At 42.6% G+C, this 21,179-nt stretch overlaps 1 protein-coding gene across 2 annotated transcripts in view; it reads right to left on the bottom strand.

The window, feature by feature from the left end:
* The window catches only part of LRRC27 (leucine rich repeat containing 27), a 90,468-nt gene that overhangs the window by 58,900 nt on the left and 10,389 nt on the right, over nucleotides 1-21,179 (bottom strand). The window contains exons 4-6 of one of the 2 annotated variants that reach the window (XM_075935233.2): nucleotides 20,291-20,349; nucleotides 4,359-4,511; nucleotides 394-516 (exon numbers count right to left, since the gene is read on the bottom strand). In XM_075935233.2, the coding sequence (XP_075791348.1) occupies nucleotides 394-516; nucleotides 4,359-4,511; nucleotides 20,291-20,349 (335 nt within the window). The remainder of the gene's footprint in view (nucleotides 1-393; nucleotides 517-4,358; nucleotides 4,512-20,290; nucleotides 20,350-21,179) is intronic. The other variant, XM_075935234.2, reaches the window with a different exon arrangement.

Here is a 21,179-nt window from a genome sequence, read left to right on the forward strand (position 1 = left end):
TTTGAATATCTTACATGGAAGGTAAATTCTTGTTCAAAATTAAAGATAAGTATTTGGTATTTCTCTCCTAAACCCAAGCTTTCATTTCAGCTCCACAAAGGATCATGTTGTTGATGGAAATGCTAAGTACACATCCATTTAAAATATAGCCATTGGTCTCAGGTATATTAAACACAAACATAAGCCATACAAACTACTTTTTTCATTTGGTTTCAGAAATGTAACTATAGTATTATTTGATGTGCTACATTTTAATAGTAAGATTCAATAATACATTTTAAAGATTATACATTCTGTAGACATTGAAATGTATGTATACAAATGTATGCAATTGTTAGTATGTTCCTAGCAAACATAAAAAGTTATCTTTCTCTAAGATTCTACTAAACTCACTAATGAAGCTCATCTGTTTCCATGGACCAGTGAATGCTTTCCTAAAGACAGGGTATGTCTTTGAATTTCTCTTGTACTCTTTAACAATGGCCTTTGCTTCTTCTTGTAGCATAGAAGGCAATTCTGTGAAATACAGAACTTTAAAGTATGTGCATATTATAAAAGTCTACAATAAGACTAAACTGGACAAAAGACTAGAATATATTATAAGGAGCAATCTTGCATCCTAAATGATCTTCTCTATCTGTGATCTAGGGTACTAACTTACGGCAAATAGTATTGGTAGTAGTGAAGATGACAGGCATTTTCTAGACAATGGTATGTTAATTTTCAAATGATCTGAACAGAGAAATAGTTTGAGGCAGGCTCATGTAGGCAGGTGCTAGGCTCACTTCTTCAAGCAGATTTTTGAATTAATCTCATCCTTGACCTACCATAACTCTTTCATTCCAGTAAGATCCTTTCTTGAGCAGATAGAAAAAATATGCCAGATTGTATTGGTTTTGTGATGTAGATAAATAGGGATGAGGCTACCAAAACTCATTGACTCAAGTCCTAATCCAAGATTTGAGAATTTAGCCCTCCAGATAAGTCAGTTTAATTCACTAATCCTCTGTTCTACTTAGTCTCTCTAATAAGGTATTTGCATCTGTCTACAGTCAGCACAAAAATAACTACCTTTTGCTAGTAAATAAGCTAATTGTTACAGAAGAGCATAATAGTGATGCTATCAAACCTAAAACTTTTCTTAGTTTTGATAACATAAAAACATAAGTAAATGCATTTTGTGTATTTTACTCAGTCAATAGTTTCAAATAATAATGTATGCTCAGTATCATATCAAACAGGAGTGAAGAAGCTTCAGTGCATCAGCTGCATGGGATTTGTCAGGGTTAGCCATTGGTGGGCCACAAGAGAGTCCGTTTATCTGAGCATCTGCAGGCATGGATTCTCACAGTTCCTAGTGGCCACAGTTTTCCATTCCTGCCAATGGGAGCTGAGGGAAGTGGCACAGGCAGGGCCATCACTTCCTGCAGTTCCCATTGGCTTTGAATGGTGAACCACAGCCACTGGGAGCTGTGGAAATCTGTGCCTGTGGACTTTCAAGTAAACAAACCATCTGATGGCCCACCAGTGGGTCACCCTGATGAACTGGAGGTTTCCCATCCCAATATAAAATAATATGGTTCCTTTATTTGAAAGAACACTGGTTTAATTTGACCTTTAATTTAATGAAATAATCTTCAGAAAAGTTTCCATCAAATAGATCTACAATTTTTAAAAAATCATTTACTTTTTATCAGCATAGGATTCTTTATACAGACATTGTGTACATTCTTGAATATGCTTAGATTAGCTATTGTTCTGTAATCCCATCTCCAAGAGAATTCTTTTTTTGACCATTCTCAGCACGGTTACTCAGCGGTATTGATACAGAAGGTGGCTCTGGCAATTAAGTAATGAATTCTACTTTCTTTCCTGGTCAGTGCTGAACCAGCTCCACAACAAACTGATACGGAGCACAGTGCTGCTAGAGATACAGTCCTCTACCTGAGATCTGAACATTTGTGGTCATTAAAACACACATAGCAGCATCTCTTTTAGCAATTCTTCACATTTTCTGCTCTCCGCGGTGCCTTTCAGATTTCCTTCTCTTTGTCTCCTTATTCAGGCTGCCCATAGTTTCAACTATGTGAATGATTCCCAGATCGATCTCTTTATCCTTCATCCCTCACCTTATATCCATTACAAGTTGAAATTTCATAATCTGGCCTTCCCTAGTCTGGCAACACTCCTGGTCCAGTATTATCAGGGTGACTGCATGGGGCGAAGAGCGTTGCCAGACTAGAGGGTCAAGAGAGCAGAGGCCTGTGCGGCAGTGGAGCTACTGGGCACACCATAGAGTCCTTGCTGGCAGCAGGGCTGCGAGGGAGAAACCTTAGTGGTAGTAGAGTCACTGAGTGGAGTACAGACCTTCAGCCAGCAGTGGGGTCACTGGAAAGAGCCCCTGGCAGCAATGGAGCTGCCAGGTGGATGCAGAGCTCTAGGTGGCAGTGAAGCTGCTGGGAAAAGCCCCTGGCAGGAGCAGAGCTACTGGGCAGAGTGCAGAGCTCCAGGAGACAGTGGGAGCTGCTGGGGAGGGGTGAGCACAGAGCCCCCCCTCCCATGGCAGCAGCCATGGGACAAAAGCAGACCCCCAGGTGGCAGCAAAGCCATAGGGTGGAAAATGGAGGCCTCCCCCCGAGAGAGAGCTGAGCCCTGGGCGGCAGTGGGGCAACAAAGGAGGAAAAGTAGAGCCCCTGGTGCACTGACAGTAAGGTTCCAAGAGTGCCGGACCAGGGAGATTCAACCTGTATTGCATCTCTTAATGTATCTGAAACATCTCTTTTAATAAAGAAAAAGTCTATCACCATTCCGAACCCAACATTTCTAAAATTCAGCTTTTTATTGCTTCTTCTGATAGGAATATCTGGTTACATAATAGGATACATATTTATAAACAATATAATCCCTTTTGCTTTAGGACATATGCTAATCACTAGCTGCCTGGGGTTAAAGAAATTTCTTCTATGAAAAAGTTATTTCATGTCTGTTTTCTATGGGACTTTTTAGACCATTCTCTGCAGCACTTACTCACTATCAAAGGGTATGTCTACACTACCCCGCTAGTTCGAACTAGCGGGGTAATGTAGGCATACCGCACTTGCAAATGAAGCCCGGGATTTGAATTTCCCGGGCATCATTTGCATAAGCGGGGCTCCGCCATTTTTAAAACCCCGCTCGTTCGAACCCTGTGCCGCGCGGCTACACGTGGCATGAACTAGGTAGTTCGAACTAGGTTTCCTAGTTCGAACTACCGTTACTCCTCATGGAATGAGGAGTAACGGTAGTTCGAACTAGGAAGCCTAGTTCGAACTACCTAGTTCGTGCCACGTGTAGCCGCGCTGCACAGGGTTCGAACGAGCAGGGTTTCAAAAATGGCGGCTCCCCGCTTATGCAAATGAAGCCCGGGAAATTCAAATCCCGGGCTTCATTTGCAAGTGCGGTATGCCTACATTACCCTCCTAGTTCGAACTAGGAGGGTAGTGTAGACATACCCAGAGAGAGGACAGTAAACCACTTGTTGGATTTGTTATGACAATTGCTATATTCCCTTTCCTCTGTTTCTTGGAAGCTCCACTATCCTTCCTAAGTTTGAGCCTATGTCTACACTGCAGGTTTTTTTGCGGAAGAGGATATGCAAATAGTGTGCTCATTTGCATATCTTGCATTCTCATTTGCATATCTGCTTCCGATTCTTTTGCAGAAGAGGTTTTGCCAATAAAAAGCCCTGGGTAGACGGGGCCATTTGTCGGAAAAAACCCTTTTGCACAGATCCTGTAAACTTCACTTTTTGTGGAATAAGGGATCTTGCGCAAAAGGGGTTTGTTCCAACAAACGGCTCTGTCTACATGGGGCTTTTTAACGGCAAAACCTTTTCCACAAAAAGGATTGGAAGACAATATGCAAATGAGCATGCACAATATGCAAATGAGTATCCATTTGCATATCCTCTTCCACAAAAAACCCGCAATGTAGTCATAGCCTGAGTGTCTCAACCTTGGCATAATCTCCTTCCTGACAGTTTCTCACTAAGGCCTGTTGTTATTTCTAAATATCATCATAATCTGGCTTTTTCTTTGTGTCCCCCTTGCTAAAAATCCTTGTATATGTTAGTCATTTTTCTTATTGCTTTACAAACATGTCCAGGCTTCCATGTTCTCATGTCTCCTCTAGTATCAAAACTGCCTTTTTTGAAGACATCTTCCACTCCCATTGCTCCAGCCTTTCTCTCTTACCACATAAAAATCAATCACCTTTTTTGCAACTTCAGTACCCTAAAATATGTTTTTAAAACATCATTTTGTTCACATTTTGTTCAATTATAATTTTAATAACTATTCATAAATCATTGCTCTACATACCTTGAGTAGCTGGCTCTAAATCGACAAGTTTTCCACTACCAACATTTCGGAGAAAGCACATAATGGAATGCAGTCCCCTTTGTACAACATCTTGAGGTGGAAACTCCAGAGGACAATGTCTTAGATTCAATGCTGTCAATGAAGTCAAGTTACCTGTAAAATTAGTTGTAAACATTTTAGAAGAAAAATATATCTTCAGATTCAGGACTCAAATGTGACTAAGGAGCAGAAATTTATTTGCCATCATAATGGTTTTTTGTTGCTCCCTCCCTTTGACATCCCTTCCCCATTTGTATTCTGCTGTTTAAAATATTGATGCTTCATTATTCTAATTTTGGTGCAATAAATTAATACACTTTGGGTTATGAACAGAACTCTACCACATTTTTTTAATTTGTTGTCCCCTATTCATCTAATTTTATCCATTAAATTTTTGGTTTTGGTCCTTTGCTCTGCATTCCCTCTCTCCCAATCTTTGTCTCTCCACTGCTTTCCATTTACAAGACTACCACTCCTAAAATGCTTGGCACTATTTTTACAAAAGGAGAGAGAAGTCTCCAGCCCCACAGACAGGAGATAAATGTTAGCTACTGCTTTATTTCCTGAGAAGATGCAGTAAATGTATGCATCCTGTTGGCATGCCTCAGTCTTGTACTGTGCAGGCACAACATGACAGCCAGCCCTAGAAAGAACCACTGTGTCAGAGCTACAATTAGCAGTGCACCACCTTTCTTGACAGCATCCTCAATTCTGTGGGAGAGCTGGGGACAGCTGCCAAATAAGCAATTCGGGTCCAGGGATCTTTGATCTACATCTACCCCACTCCATCACAAGGTCTGAATTAATAAAAGTAAAATAAGTGATCAAAATAAAAAATTCTCTATACAGAATGAAATTGTGTTCTAAAACAGGTAATTAATAATAGTAGTATTTATATTTTTATAGATTAAAAACAAACCTCAGAGTTAAAACCTATGATTTAGATTTTTTTTAAACAAAAGTCTACTCAATTTCTAAAAGATGGCAAATATTTTGGCATGGCATGATTGATGTTAGGTTAATAGTTAAAATATTTGGAAGCACAATGTGAAAAATGAGATCCTTATTCAAGTCGCTGAGAACAGATTTTTCACACTGTCTTGAGAAAATGGCACTTTAAACACTTCATTCACAGCTTGACTGAACATCAATTTATTTTGTCTTGATTTGTAAAGGCACAGTACTTAATATTCAGTGTGAGCTTACTTTATGCTTTACTCATTACTTTATGCTTTACTCCATTAAGTAGTATATTTGTATTTTAAAATGTTTTCAGTCAAATCTTACTTTCAGGAATGACAACTATATTATTTATAGCACAACCATCTGATTCTGAATGATTAGTAATTAAAAGTTGAAAGGAATGTTGCAAAACAAACTTTGCAACATGATTAACAATTACACTGACATCAGTCCCCTACAAATGCCAATTACAGCAATATTGACAAAGGCTCACACACAGGAAAAATAAACATAAAAATATAAAGCCAGCATGAAAATAACAGGATAAAAATGAGATTTGGACTCAGAACTGGGATGCTCCATGACTATAGGGTATGTTGAAGAATCTTTTCTTCCAGAACTCGGTGGAGTAGACTATACAGTGCTTATGTTCCTACTCTACTGAAGGCACAAGCCCATGTAAAAAAGTAGTGATGAATTAGTAAAGGGGACCCTCTCTAACACTTAGTGATGAATTAGTTAAGGGGAACCCCTCTACAGCCAGTGGATTTGAAGCACAGGAAATATTGATGCTCTTTGTGGGCTTCCAATATTCTGCCCCTCCCCTGTGGAATAGACTTGTCTTGGTTCCACAGTTATTTTGGACCCATTGAGTCCATAGACAAAGGACCAAGATATCATATTTATTTTGAACTAAAAGTCACTGGGGGGGGGGGGAAAGGGGGGTATGACTGTCCTCTGTCAACTATCAAGGTCTCCTCTTAAAGTTATAAACAAAATGAACCACATTCAGACCACATTATGTGATGTAACCTCACTGCAATCAAGATAATTGAACCTACTTCCACCAAGTCTTATATATCATCTTCTGTCTACATATTTTAGAATGTGCATCCGTCTGTGTGTCTATCCATCTCTGAATCTGTTTGTTCAAGAACTCCTCCTAAATAATAAGAGCTAGGATTACCAAATTTGGTTTGCACCTTCCTTTTATCCTAACTTAAAGCAAGGCCAGGGTTTGGTTGTGCCAAGAAAAAGGGAAGTACCAGGAATAGAGAAATAGGACTCTTTTCCATAACATGGAAAGGGAAAGTCACAGAGAGGAAAGACCCGAGCCTGCAGGGGAGAGCTATACTAAAGAGTGGCCCCTGGGGGCAGCCTCATCAGCAACAGAGTGGTCAGCGGGGATGAAGCTATGTCATCTTGCCTGCCACCAGACTGGGTAAGTAGATCTCTGCCCCTAGCTTTTCTCTGCCAATCCTTGGCCACAGCGCCAGAGGTAGGGGAGAGAAAAGGTCCCTGGCATCTGGGGAGGAGGACTGACAAAAGGCTTCTGGTAGCCAGAGGGATTGGGGGGAGAGAAAAGGCCTATACTGGTCGAGGGAGGCTGGCAGGAGGAGAAAAGGCCCCGCCGGCCGAAGATGCGAGGAGGAGAAAAAGTCCCATCGGATGGGATCTGCATCCACAGCCCCTTCTCAACCTCCAAGCCTCACTCTCTCACACACAGACTCCTGCCCCCCAGACTCCTGCCCCCCTCCCCTCCCCGTATCACCAAGGCCATGCCCTGACTCTGTATCCCTCACACCAACAGTCCCCTGCCCTGAAGGACCCAGGAAACACTGGGTAAGTCTTCCAGTTACAATAATGAGGAGACAACTTCTTACCTTTATTATTTATTACAGATATGTCACAGGAGCGCATGACACACAAAAATAAAGAGTGAGAGAGACTGCCCTAAGTACCTTACAATTTAAAACTATGTCAGAAATAAGACAATAACATGAAGATAGAACAGTGAACACAAGAGAAGGTGGAAAAACATACATTGTAGTAGATTTCCCTGAATTGCATGAAAGGCAGAAGTTGGTTGTAAATTGACTATCTCACTGGTTACTCTATTTATAGACTATGTAAGGAAACAATATGTGATTAGCATTGATACATCTCCTGAAAGCAGTAATGTTCTGAGGTAAAATTTGAATGAAGAGAAAGAGAGAGTAATCAGCTGACAGATGGAGGTTGTTCCAAGAAAGTTTTCTTGTTCCAAGCTCTTCAAACCTGAGAGTATGTCTTCATTACAGAGTTTTGTCAGAAAAACGGCCATTTTGCCGACAAAACTTGAGGAACGTCCACACTGCAATAGCATTCTTCCACAAGAAAATCAAAAGAATGCTATTGCAGAGGGGTTGTTCTGGCATTTGGTAATCCTCATTCTACAAGGAAGCCTTTTTGAGAAAGAGCTCTTTCAGAAAAAGGTGTGTGTGGACAGGCAAGAGGGAGTTCTTTCGAAAAAAGAGGAAAGAGGAAAAAGCACAGGTGCTCTGGTGGCCATTCCATCCATAGCAATTGCAACTTACATGCAAGAAGGCATCCGTTCAGTCTGCACACTCACTTTCAAAAAAGGAAATGGCTTCTTTGATGCACTTTTGCAGTGTGGGCGCTCTCTTTCGGAAGAAGTTTTTTCAGAAGTTCTCTTCCGAAGCTTCTTCCAAAAGAAGACTGTAGTCTAGATGTAGCCTAAGTAAGCAATTCGGTCACTCTTTTTGGTTTTGGGAAGTATTTCACTTTGAGAGCAGGTCCACCAAACTCAATAGCACTAGTTGCAAAATAAAATGCCACCCAAATTGTGAAAGATTAACAACAATGGGATCTAAGTGAATAGTAATTAAAATATCAGGATTGGAAACTGCAAAGATGCTATTAGGGGAAGTAGTAGGAAAAGAGATGAAATATTAGAGATGTGAACAGGTAACTGGTTAACTGGTTCCCCAGTAAGCATCACCTGGGTAATGATTAATAGGTTCCCTAGGGAGCAGTTCCCCACCGACAGCCTGCCATGGGTGGACGGCTGGCTCCAGTCCCACATGGCTGGTTGCTGGGGCTGGGAGATGGCAGAGCCAGTGCCTCGTCACAGTGCAGGGGCTAGGAGCTGGGAGCAAGCAGCAGTCCCAATCCCAGTGTGGGGCTGGGAGCAGGAGCCCTATGGGCTGGGGGGCTGGAGTCATGAGATCCCACTATTCAGTTAACCAGTTAAACATTAAGTTAACTTAACATTTAGCCAGTTAACTGATTAACCAAGATTTAAATATACAAGTGTAGGGTGAAGTTATGCATGGCCCAGAAGGCGAGGTTCAGGAGTGAAATTAATAAGAAAAATGATGAGTAATTAGTGAAGGGATTTGAAAAGAAAAGTGACTTGATCCAAATACTAGGGAAGAAAAATTATTTTGGCAGGTGTGTTTTCTGTGGAGGTGGAATTTAATAAGCAAATGCTTTAAATACTAATTACCATAGGGTCATAAAAGCAAGAGGGAAATCAGTGGGTGACTTTGCTCAACACTGTAGATGTCTTTACACTAATGCAAGAACTGTAGAGAATAAACAGGACAAATGGAAAGTGTTAATACATGTAACCCTTTTAGAAGGGTTGCTCCTGAAATATCACACTGAATTTTAGGGGACTCCCAACGACTACAGCAACTGCTAGAGAAGTTCAGGACTCAATTTCACAAATGGCCTACTGCAGAAAATATGGCCTGTGGGCTGCATACAACCCACCAAGCCACCAGATCTGGCCCATGAATGGAGTAGGGAGCCTCGGGCAGGCTCTTTGTTCTCCTTGCCCCCTGCCCACTGCTTAGAAAAGCGGCTATGAGTCCCTGTTTCTCTTCTAATAGCTGCAAGCCCAGGGGGAAGGTGGGAAAAGGCTTTGTGCACTGCCCCTGCCCCAGGCACAATCCCATTAGCCAGTTGCCGCTCGAGTGGTGGGAACGTGCCTGGGGCCAGTTCCTCCAGAGGTGGCCGCATGTGCAATATCATGGCTAGCATGATGGCACACCTGCCTCATGCCGCTACTCCTGACTCCCTCGCTCCTGTCCCCGCTGCTATGCCCATTCCCCATCTGCCTGCCACCCCTGCTCCCTCCCCAGGTGATACCCATGCCCCCTCCTCCTGCCCCCCTGCCAGTCCTGGCTCCCCTCCTGCCCGCTGTCTTGTCGACCTCCCTGTGCTCCCTGCACCCACCCAACCACAACCCTGATGAGGCTCCCACACCCGAGGTGGCACTTGGAGCTTCCCCCCAGGCCTCTTGCAGTCAAGAGCCTCCCAGTTAGGAGCCCCCTCCCTTACTCACCTTTTCTGAATAATCAGTACAGACTACATTAAAAAAAAACCAAGCAGGTGTGTTTATTGGGAGGTCAGGGAAAGGGCGAAGGGAGGAGTTCTGGTGGGGAAGAGATAGGGCCGCAAACCACAGGCCCCTAGTGGAGAGGCCCTGGGGCGAGTTACTGGCGTGCATGAGAGAACCTCTCTCGCAGGGCCTTCCGGAGGTGCACCCCGGCCTGTGATGGGCCTGCTGGATGGCAGCTGTATGGGGCTGCTCAAATGCACAGCCCTTGTGGCTGGCATCTGCCCCCCAGTCTGGGAGGCAGGCCTCCCCCTTCCACTCCACAATGCTGTGGAGGACACAACATGCTGCAACCACCTTAGGGATGTTGTGCTCCCCCACATCGAGGCGAGTCAGAAGGCACTGAAAGCGTGCCTCGAGGCGGCCGAAGGCGCACTCGACCTGGATCCTGGCCCAGATAGGGCGGGTATTAAATTGTTCCCTGCTGGGGTCCAGGTGTCTGGTTACAGCTTCATGAGCTACGGCATGAGGGGGGATGCTGCATCCCCCACGATGCACAGTGGCACCAACACATCCCCAACTGCAAAGTCCCAGTGCGGGAAAAAGGTGCCCACCTCCAGCTTGTGATACAGGAGTTTCTAAAGATGAGGTTATCATGTGCTCTGCCCAACCATCCCACAAAAATGTCCGTGAAATGTTCAGGGTGGTCAACCAGGGCCTGCAACACCATTGAAAACTAGCCCTTGCAATTTATGAAGTGGGCTGCTCGATGTTCTGGGGCTTGGATCAGGATGTGGGTCCTATCTATGGCTCCCCCACAGTTGGGGAACCCCATGGCAGCAAATCTGGCCACGGTTGCGTCCAGGTCTCCCAGGCAGATGACCCTCCGCAACAGAATGGAGTTGATGGCCCTCACCACCTGCAGAAGGACACAAAGGAACACAGAAAACACACAGAATGAGAGGGGGGGGGGGGTGCCTGATCCCTTGGAAGGTGCCCGCCCTGTTCCCCACCTCTGCCTCCCCAACACCTAAGGAGCCACCCCCTATGAGACTGCTTCCCCCCGCTCCCAACAGCAGGGCTGTGTGAAAGCTGGACAGCACAACCCCCCGGAGACAGGGCTTCCCCCCACCCCCACTCCACCCCACACAGCCACAATTCTCCCCCTCTCCAATGCAGGGACTGCAGCTTGAGAGCTCCTTACCTGCATGAGGAGAGCCCTGATGGTGGACTCCCCACGCCAAACTGGTTGGCCACTGCCTGGTAACTATCTGGGGCGGCCAGTTTCCAAAGAGCAGTGGCAACCCGCATCTCCAGGGGGATGGTGGGCCGCAGGTGGTGTCACGTCTCTGGAGGGCAGGGGTGAGCCAGGCACCTAGGTCCAAAAAGGTGGCCTTCTGCATGTGGAAGTTTTGGAGTCACTGCTGGTTGTCCCACCACTCCATGACCAGCCAGTCTAATCAGTTGGAACTGGTGTCCAGCCTCCAGAACCTCCTCTCCACAGTGGGCTGCAATTGCCAGAGTGTAGCAGCCACACCCAGGGAGAGGGATTCCAGATTGTGGTCAGGGCAGCAGCAGCATGGCAGCGTGCATGGCAGTGTGCAGCTGCATGGCAGCATGCAGCAGGGTAGCAGCATGGCAGCATGTCATGTGATCAGGGAGCAGCCTGGCAGTGTGCATCAACTGCTGCACAAACAGCAGCATGGCCATGTGGGGCTATGGCATGCCCAGGGGCAGCTCCCGCTCCATGGCACAAGAGAAAAAGCTGTGGCATCCAAAAAAGTACAGGGCAATAACAGCAGGCACTGCTAGAGCTTTGCTGTGCCTCCAAGAGGTAGTAAGCACGCAGCAACTGCAGAAGCGAAACAACTGTCCAAGGGGGTCCCTTTAAGCGCATGTCTCTGCAAGCCTCTGGCATCAACCCTCAGAAGCAACTGGTGACCTTAAGCCCTGCCTGAAGTGGTTCTGGGTGGCCTTTTTTGTGAGAGAGCTTCCATGCAGTCTGGACACTCTCTTGCGGAAAAACGCATCGCTTTTTCAAAATGCTTTTGTAGTGTGGACACACTCTTGCACAAGAAGATTTTGCAGAAGATCTCTTCTGCAAAAAGATTCTTGTGCAAGAAGCCTGCAGTCTAGACGTAGCCCCCAACTCTGCACCCCAGTTCCTGTCCAAGGTCACAACCCCCTCCTGTCTGAGGTCACAACTGAAACCCTTGGAACCCTTCCAGATCCTTGTACCCCAACCCCCTGTCCCAGGTCACAACTGCCTCCTTCCCCAAACACCCTCCCTGATCCCACTTTCACTCTGCATGCTCCCTTCTGCACCCAATCTCCATCCCAGACTCTGCACCTCCTCCATTGGTACCATGGAAGAGTGCAGCCCTTGACCACTTTCCAAATTCTTGGAGTGGCCTCCCCGCCATCAAAAATTATTGCTCATCCCTGACCTGCTGCCAAAGGCAGAGATAGATCTTGTTTTGCAACATTACCAGAATCAATCATATTTTATGTATTATTGTTTTTGTTTTTTATTCTCCTGATATGCATTTCCATTCTTCCTTATCTTGAGCTTCCCATAGTTAAAAAGCCTAACTTATTGTTTTATTACTCTGGAAATTGTAATAGCTATTTTATTTATTGTGTGCTGAGATAGCTCTGTAGCCCTTTCCTGAAACCTGAACCCCTGGTTTTTTATGAAAGCCTCCATGCCCTCTCTTGTGGGCCTGTATGTGGCTCCAATTGATTTTTTTCTGGGGGTCAGTGGCCCCGATAGGAAAAAGGACCACCACCATTATACTATGGATGCAACTCTGTTTTCCTTTTGAGACCAAAGCCTTAGTATATCAAGGTTCATTTTTTATGGAAATGGAACCTCACTTTACAATACAATGTGCAAATGGAAGTATAACACTCACAAAAATATATCAAAAGAAAAAACAGGTCATGAAATTCACAATAACATAAAAATGGTCATCCTGGGTCAGAACAATGGTTTATTTAGCCCAGTATCCTGTTTCCAACAGTGACCAATGCCAGGTGCTTTAGAGAGAATGAACAGAACAGGTAATCCTCAAGTGATCCATCCCGTTGCCCATTCTTAACTTCTGGCAAATAGAGGCTAGGGACACCATGCCTGCCAATCCAGGCTAACAGCCATTTGGAACTATTTTCCATGAATTTATCTAGGTCTTTTTTGAATCCTGTTATAGCCTTGGCCTTCACAACATCCTCTGGCAAGGACTTCCACAGATTGACTGTGTGTTTTGTGAACAACTTCCTCTGGCGAGCTTTAAACCTGCTGCTTATTCATTTAATTTGGTGATCCCTAGTTCTTGTATTATGAGAAGCAGTAAATGACACTTACTTTCTACACATCAGTCATAATTTTCGATTGCTATCATATCCTTACTTGTCTCTGTTCCAAGCTAAAAAGTCCCAATCTTATTACTCTCTCCATATATAGAAGCTGTTTCATACCCCCAGTCATTTTTGTTGCCCTTTTCTGAACCTTTTTTTTTCAATTCCAATATATCTTTTCTGAGATGGGGTGTAATAGGGTGCACACTCAGACATTCTTCGTGGGCACCAGTTGTCCTCTCAATTCAGACTCAGAAAAATCTCAGGGTTGTGCAACACCCATGTCTTTATTCACCTAAGTTTGTCCCACGACCAGTGCCAAACTATTTACAATCTTTACATGATTTTTTTTTCTTATAGGCAGAGTAAGTCTTCAGCTAGGAGGCTTCCAGTTCCCTACCTGACTGATCTCTTCCTCACTGCCTGCCCTTCCTTCTGGGTATTGCCCATCCTCAGGTCAGCATCAGGCCTTTTAATCAGTCCCAATCTGTTCACTTTGATTGGAGCTGACAGGGTGGGGCTAATTAGGTGCTACATGGGGCAACCACATCTGCATGAAGTATTCAAGATGCTGAAATACCATGCATTTATATAGAGATAATATATTTTCTGTCTTATTATCTATCCTTTTCCTAATGATTTCCAACATTGTTAGCTTTTTCGAAACATTTTTAAAGTAAGAGAAACTGACACATCTCTTACTGCTACATGAATATAATTCAAAACTGAGTTGTTCACTGTATCCTTATTTACCTGCTATATACTAATGATTATGAGATGAGACATACTGTTTACATTAGCCTAAAGCTATAGTCAAATAAGTGTTCTATCTATTCTAGCCTGAAACAGACTGTGTAAAAGCTTATTAGAATATTCCAGAGAGACTGAAAACACCTGTAATATGACAAATGATACCCAACTAGTAGCAGATAGCAAGAAAACACATGAAGATTTAATGCACCACCTCCAAGTACAGTTCACCATATGGTACCTCGTGTGTGTTATCGTTACTGCATAAGATGGACAGCATTTTTAGGAAAAATCAATCCACTCATAGTAGACAAAGAATATTTTCATAATACAATATGGAATTGTCAAACGACACCATTTAGTATCAGTAGGAAATTAGAATTTTATAGCAGACGTTTATCAAAAACTATATTTTATACTACAATTGCCTGCTACTTAATAAGCACAAGTCTTTAGTGTTAGCAGTATTACAATGGATACCACATAGTAATACACTATATTGTAAATTAAAATTAAAATACTCAGTGCTGTATACTGTGAAATATAATTAACAAATGTATAAAATGTTTAGTGCTCAGAGAATAAATTGTGTGTGTTTTGCTGTTGGCTTTGTGGAAAAATATACCCCTAACAGCTAAAATATCTGCATTTCTGTTTCTCAAATAAACATTCCTAATGCCCTAAACAATCATACTGATTACCTTTAATTCTGCACTCAGATGTATTACTGAAATTTCAAGAAAACAGAACATTTTAGACAGTCAGTTGTTTGCAGTGTTGTAGCTATGTTGGTCTCAGAATTTGAGTGAGACAAGAGGGATGAGGTAATATTTTTATTGCATTTACTTCAGTTGGTGGAAAGAACTAGCTTTCAAGCTTCACAGAGCTCATCTTCAGGTTTGGGGACGGTAACCAGGGGCTTACTGAAAGTATCCTGAAATAGCTATTCCGCATCTTTAAACATGCTCATTATTTCGAAACAGATTTCAAAATAACACATGATATTCCAGCATTCCTGTAATCCTCATTCCACGAGGGTTAAGGGACTTGTCGGAATAGCGCTTTATTTCAAAAAGTAGCACTATGTAGACAGCGCCAAATTTCAAAATAAGCTATTTCAAAATTAGATTGAAATAAGATACACAATTTGCTAGCTGGGGTGATTGGCTGCAGGAGATGGCGCTGCGCACACCCAACCTGGCTGGCTCTGCTACAGACTATTGCAAAAAGCAACAGGACAGCCAGGCAGGTGAAAGGGGCTGGTTAGGTATGCCCCACCTCTGTCCAGGACTGCCCCAGCCCCGAGCCTCCCACCCCCAAGGCACCCTTTAAGGAGGGCGGGAGGGATGATGCTCCCCCCGCCCCCATATTTGTATGGGGTCTTGCTTATTATTCCCTTTTGTCACTGTCAGGGAGCAAGGTGAAAGTGCACAGTTTGCTGCATTACTCTCCCACTGTCTGGCGAAGTCAGGGGGCAGATAAACTGTGCATTTTGCTCTCACTCCCTGATAGGGATAGGAGGGGAACAGCAAGCACCTTCACACACTCCCTACACCCACCCATACACACACCCTAACCTGTCGTGAGCCCTCCACATGCCCAGACTCTTGCCTTGACTCCTGCTCCCCTCCATATACACTCCAACACTCATCCTTGAGCCCCCCCATACATCCAGCCACCTGCCCTGAACCTCTCACATCCCTAAGCCCCTGCCTTGACTCTTGAACTTCCCACATCCCCACCCCCAGCCATGAGCCCACACCTCGACACTCCTCAATCCCTTTCCTTGAACCCCTCGCACTCCACTCCACACTTACATTTCTTACAGGTACTGTTGTATCAGCCCCCCCCCAACCTTCTGCCTTGAGGCTTTCCCTGGGATGGGGTGAGAGATGCAATACAACAGTATCTGTAAGAAATTTAAGTTACTTTCACTCCTGGACTGAACTAAGATGAGCCAGAAATATAGGATCAACCTGAAATAGGATTGCTTCTCAATAAGCCTTAAAGAAAAGAGATAAAATTGAGAAATTTGGAGTAGTGCTGTGTTTTTGCACAGCTAATTCAATGATTACGATATGAAAACTAGAAGAAAATGTTATTGGAAACCAAATTGATTATAATCTCTTTTTGTTAAAACACAGCAAATGATAAGAGTTTATAGGGATGAAAAAAATCCACTTGATAAAATTTCCAGTTAAAAAAAATTACTAAAAACAATTAAATAGAAAAAATCTAACTTCATAAAATAACTCTGTATTTTTTAAAAATACAGTCATTTAAATAAACCTGGTAGACTTTCCTTTTATTAAAAAAAACCTAATTAAGTTAAGGACCTGAGCAATACTGGGTAAATCTGCTAGTTGGTCATAAAACCAGTGTCTCTTAAGTACATGTTTTTTTAATGTCTATCAGAGTTATGAATTTGAGGCCTGGTCTAAAGTGCAGAATTAGGTCAATATAAGCCATCTTATGTTCACCTAACTTTGTAAGTGTCTGCACTACAGTGTTGTAATGTAAATCAGCCAGTGCACTGATTTCACCTCTGCAAGAAGCATAGCACATAGGTCAATGTAGTTAGGTCAACAGAGTGTAAGTAATAGCTTCTGCACTGACATCAGACTTTGCCTGCTGTCAAGATCTGGCCGCTGAACCTCTGGCTAAGGTTGGTAGGGATGCAGCTGTCAGTGCCCAACAATGCCCCACACTGACAGTTAAATCGATACAAGCACTCCTGGTGAGGATGTGCACCACTGACAGAAGAGCTAGTGTGGATATACAAAACCAATTTAATTATTCTGGTGGCTGTATGTCGACGTAATTTAAGTCAACTTAAATTTGTAGTATAGACATGCTTCTATGTTCCCAGACTGGTCTATTGAAGGGGCTGTGTCCATTTCTTTTGAGAATAAAATGTCTTTTATTATTTTTCTGTGTGAGTTCATTTGATAGCATATAAAATACAAACAAGGTGCACAAACAAGACCCATTATGTCTGGCCATAGTACTCTAGCTGAAAAAGTATTAAGCCTCAGTCAAACCAGCCACCACACAAAAGGCCAGTTTCCCCCAGGACACAACCAACTTCCTCCAGACACTATGCAACATTAACAACTTCCCTCAGAGCACTAACCTTAACACTATGAATGTATCCTTTATATACACCATGATTGCATTGCTGTCTGCCTTAAATATCTACAAGGCAATAGACAGCACTCAGAAATCCATCCCAAACATGTTGCCAAAATCATCCATTTCATCCTTATCCATAACAACTTTACTTTTAACAGCAAACACTTTGTCCTAACCATGTGTAATCAGATGTTAGCTGTGTGTGTATTCTTCTCTGCTGCACTGGCTCTGGCCAGATAGTCCATACAGCTGGCTCCAGTCAAACTGCCCAAAGACCATCAGATAAGGTTTCAGTAGTAAAAGCACCCAAGTAGGCTTACTGTCAGCAAAACATGCTAGTATCCATAGACTTGACAGGACCAGGAAAAAATATATATATATATATATATATATATATATATATATATATATATGCACGTTACAATGGATCAGCAGAGTCAGTGGTGGGACTTTAGGCTTTATTTTATACACCAATACAAACAAATTACATATTGCCTCTCTGCCATAGTTAGTTACTTTCCCCTGATATGGTTTGTTACCATCTATTACCTTATACACATTGACTTAATCAAAAGATCTTTAGTCTATCATACTGGCATCATAATCTTATCTTTAAGAGAGATCAACATATTCCTGTTATCTTTGGGGAATGTTTATGTACCATACTTGGTATGAGGGTGTTCTAGTACCACCCATAATACCTATTAAATTAATGAGCCTTGCTCATCTCAGGAATGTGTATTTTTTTGCAATACTAGTCCTGTTCTTGCCAGATTCTGTGAACCTGCAAACAGGCAGACTGACTTCTGATAACAATCTGAATTTTGCTGATTGTCTTATAATAGCATGGCTGGACCACTTCTTCAGTTCAGGCCTCAGGCCTCAATACCGAACCTCTGATCTAAGGTGTGACGTCTCAGTCTCTATTTCTACTAAAGATGGGACTAGCCATTGGCAGCAGAATGGATTCCCAATATGCTAATCTCTTTATGAGCCATCTCAAGAAAGAATTTCTGGAAGAATCTTCATTCTCTGGACAGAAACCTAGACTCCCTATTAAATTAATGCCATCATTTCAAATCCCACCCATCCATTAAACTTTAGAACTCACACCAGCATCAAATGCCGGGACACCACGATTAGCTTGAAATATGGGATTCTACAGATAACTATAGACAAGGAACTAATGGATCACCACACTTTCACAGATTCTATAATCATCTCAAACAGGCTAAGAACTCTGTTACCGGACCTTCAGAAATCACAGAATATACTCCAAGAAGGCAGTGCAGAATACACACCTTAAAGTACTTCACATTGGCTGTGTCTACACTGCACCCCTTTTCCGGAAAAGGGATGCAGATGAGACAAGTTGGAATTGCAAATGCTGCGGGGATTTACATCTCCCCTGCTTCATTTGCATGAACATGGCTGCCGCTTTTTTCTGGCTCGGGGCTTTGCCGGAAAAAAGCGCCAGTCTAGACGGGGATCTTTCGGAAAATAAAGCTTTTTCCGAAAGGTCCCTTATTCCTGATTTTAAGAGGAATAAGGGACCTTTCGGAAAAGGCTTTATTTTCCGAAAGATCCCCATCTAGACTGGCGCTTTTTTCCGGCAAAGCCCCGAGCCAGAAAAAAGCGACAGCCATGTTCATGCAAATGGAGCGGGGGAGATATAAATCCCTGCTTCATTTGCAATTCCGACTTGTCTCATCTGCATCCCTTTTCCGGAAAAGGGGTGCAGTGTAGACACAGCCATTGTGTTAAGTTAATCAGAACACTCCACCAAAGTTGTAGAGGACATCATGGAATAAGCCACCCAATTCCACAGGAGAATGTGCTTCAATACAGGGTGGAAAAACCCTCACGGACTACATACACCTACTTGTTCTCTACTACCTAACATGGGATATCATCAAACAGTTACAAATCATACTTAATGGGGGCCACACTCTGAAAGAAATCTTTCCTGAACCCCTTTTCTGGCCTTCAAAACAAGCCCCCTCACACCAAACTCATCATTAGGAACAAGCTCCTCTAAGATCAGGACACACCAACTCAAAATGGCACTAGACTCTCCCAGAACAACAGATGCAAAACCTGAAGGCATATCTCCACAGCTATAATAAATACTCCTGCAACACACCTTTCAAAATCCATGGTCCTACACATGCCTGTCACAACATATGGTGTACCTCACCCAGGGCATCAAATATCCCAATAACAACCATATGGATGAAACCAGATAATCACTATTTAAAATGAACTCACCATGGGCAGTCGGTGCAGGTAGGGCTGGGGGAGGCAGGTAAGCCCCCAACTCCACCTACAGTCCTGCCCCTTCTGCTGATGGCATGTAACACACCTCCACGGGGAGAAAAGGAGTAGGCACATGTGTGCTTGTGCCAAATTTTCTCCACCCTGGAGCACTGGGATGGGAGGAGGGTGCATGGCTCCAGCCATCTCACCCCCAGAGCACTGTTAAAAATGTACACCTTGTATGCAGATACTGAGGGAGGACAGAAAGAACCAGAAAAATTAGATACGTGAGCCATTAATCACTGCACGAATCACTCTTCCCAGAATTTTTCTTGAATAAGTATACAAATTGCATGTTAGCTACATAAGTGATGATTTCGCTGATGTAGAAATATCATTTAAACAAGATTCAGCCTATCTTACAATGACATTTCAACATGGGTGCTAAACAAATAATAATGGAAGATGAATACTTCTAGTGTGATATGAATATTGGGCATTCCATTACCTGCATAGACAAAAAATTCCCACTGAAGAAATATTATTTCATACAAGTCACACTTGCTAGACAGTGGAGGTCAATACAGTGTCATGTATATTTTATAGGGTGTACTGTTTTTTATTTCTGTAGGTTAAGCTATGGTAAATTACTGAATCCATCTATACAGAAATATTTCATATGTGATCAATGAAGCTTTCAAAGAACACATCTGCTTAAATTTCAAACTCTCTCATTCTGTTAAGATTCTTTAGTCCAACTGTTCTTCTAAAATCATTCCAGATCTTTTCCCCTCTTTTTCTGATGATACAAGACAGGGTAATTAGTTTGCATAGGAGCTTTCAACATGCAATTTTGTGAGTATAATTTTAGAGGTCACTTGAAAATGCATTTGTCATTATTATATTGCTGTGCAACAAATATTCACTATAAAACAAGAAGCTTTCTTTAATTATATTTAGACAGGTTGCTATACATCACTTTTAATCTTGACTAAAGCATTAAATGGAAAAAGTATAAGTCTGATAGGATTCTTTTACATTGTATACTTCGGGGGAGCGGGGGTGGGGGCAGAGGGAATTGGGTACTTACCGAGCTCCACGGGCAGCCTTTTTATAGGATTTCTTTCTAAAAGTAAAGTTTTCAATTGCCTTTGTAATAAAACAAAAAAAAGGAACAATTTAAAAGCAAAGCTAAAGTGCATTGTTAAAACACAAAACAGATCACTTCTTTTGTTCATTAATTTTTCTTGCCCTTGTTTACTACCACATTAATGACATCTGAGGAAACTGGGATGCTTCCCCATAGCTACCATCAATGCTGAACTATGAGTTATGTATCTCACTGGTTCAGGACCTGATGAAATCTTTGCAAGTTGAATGGAAATTTTTTAAAGACACCATAATAGAGGCTAAACTTAAGTGTATACCCCAAATTTAAAAAAATACCAAAAACATGCCACGGGGCTAAACAACAAACTAAAAGAAGCAATAAGAGGCAAAAAGGTATCCTTTTAAAAATGGAAGCTAAATTATAGAAAATAGAAAGGAGCATAAACTCTGAGAAATGAAGTGTAAAAATATAATTGGAAGATCAAAAAAAATTGAAGAATATCTAGCCAAGAAGTTAGAAAATAGTAGCAAAACAGTAACAAAAGAAAATAGTAGCAAAAAGGGACAGCTTTTTCGAAAGATCCTATAAACCTCAAAAAATGAGGTTTACAGGATCTTTCGAAAAAGGCTTCTTTTTTCAAAAGAAATGAGTCTAGACTGTGGTTTTACTTTCGAAATAGTGCTTTTTCAAAAGAGCACCATGATGCGATTATGAAAATGAAGCGCAGGAAATTCAAATCCCAGCTTCATTTGTAATATCGACGTGCCTAATTTACATCCCTTTCTCGAAAGAGGGATGTAGTCTAGACACACCCATTCAGATCTGTGTCAGAAAAGAGACTACATCCATTCCAAAGAGCAACCATGAC

This window comes from Pelodiscus sinensis, chromosome 8 (genome assembly GCF_052426305.1).
Source record: "Pelodiscus sinensis isolate ZL-2025 chromosome 8, ASM5242630v1, whole genome shotgun sequence".
NCBI classification, from domain to species: Eukaryota; Metazoa; Chordata; order Testudines; family Trionychidae; genus Pelodiscus; species Pelodiscus sinensis.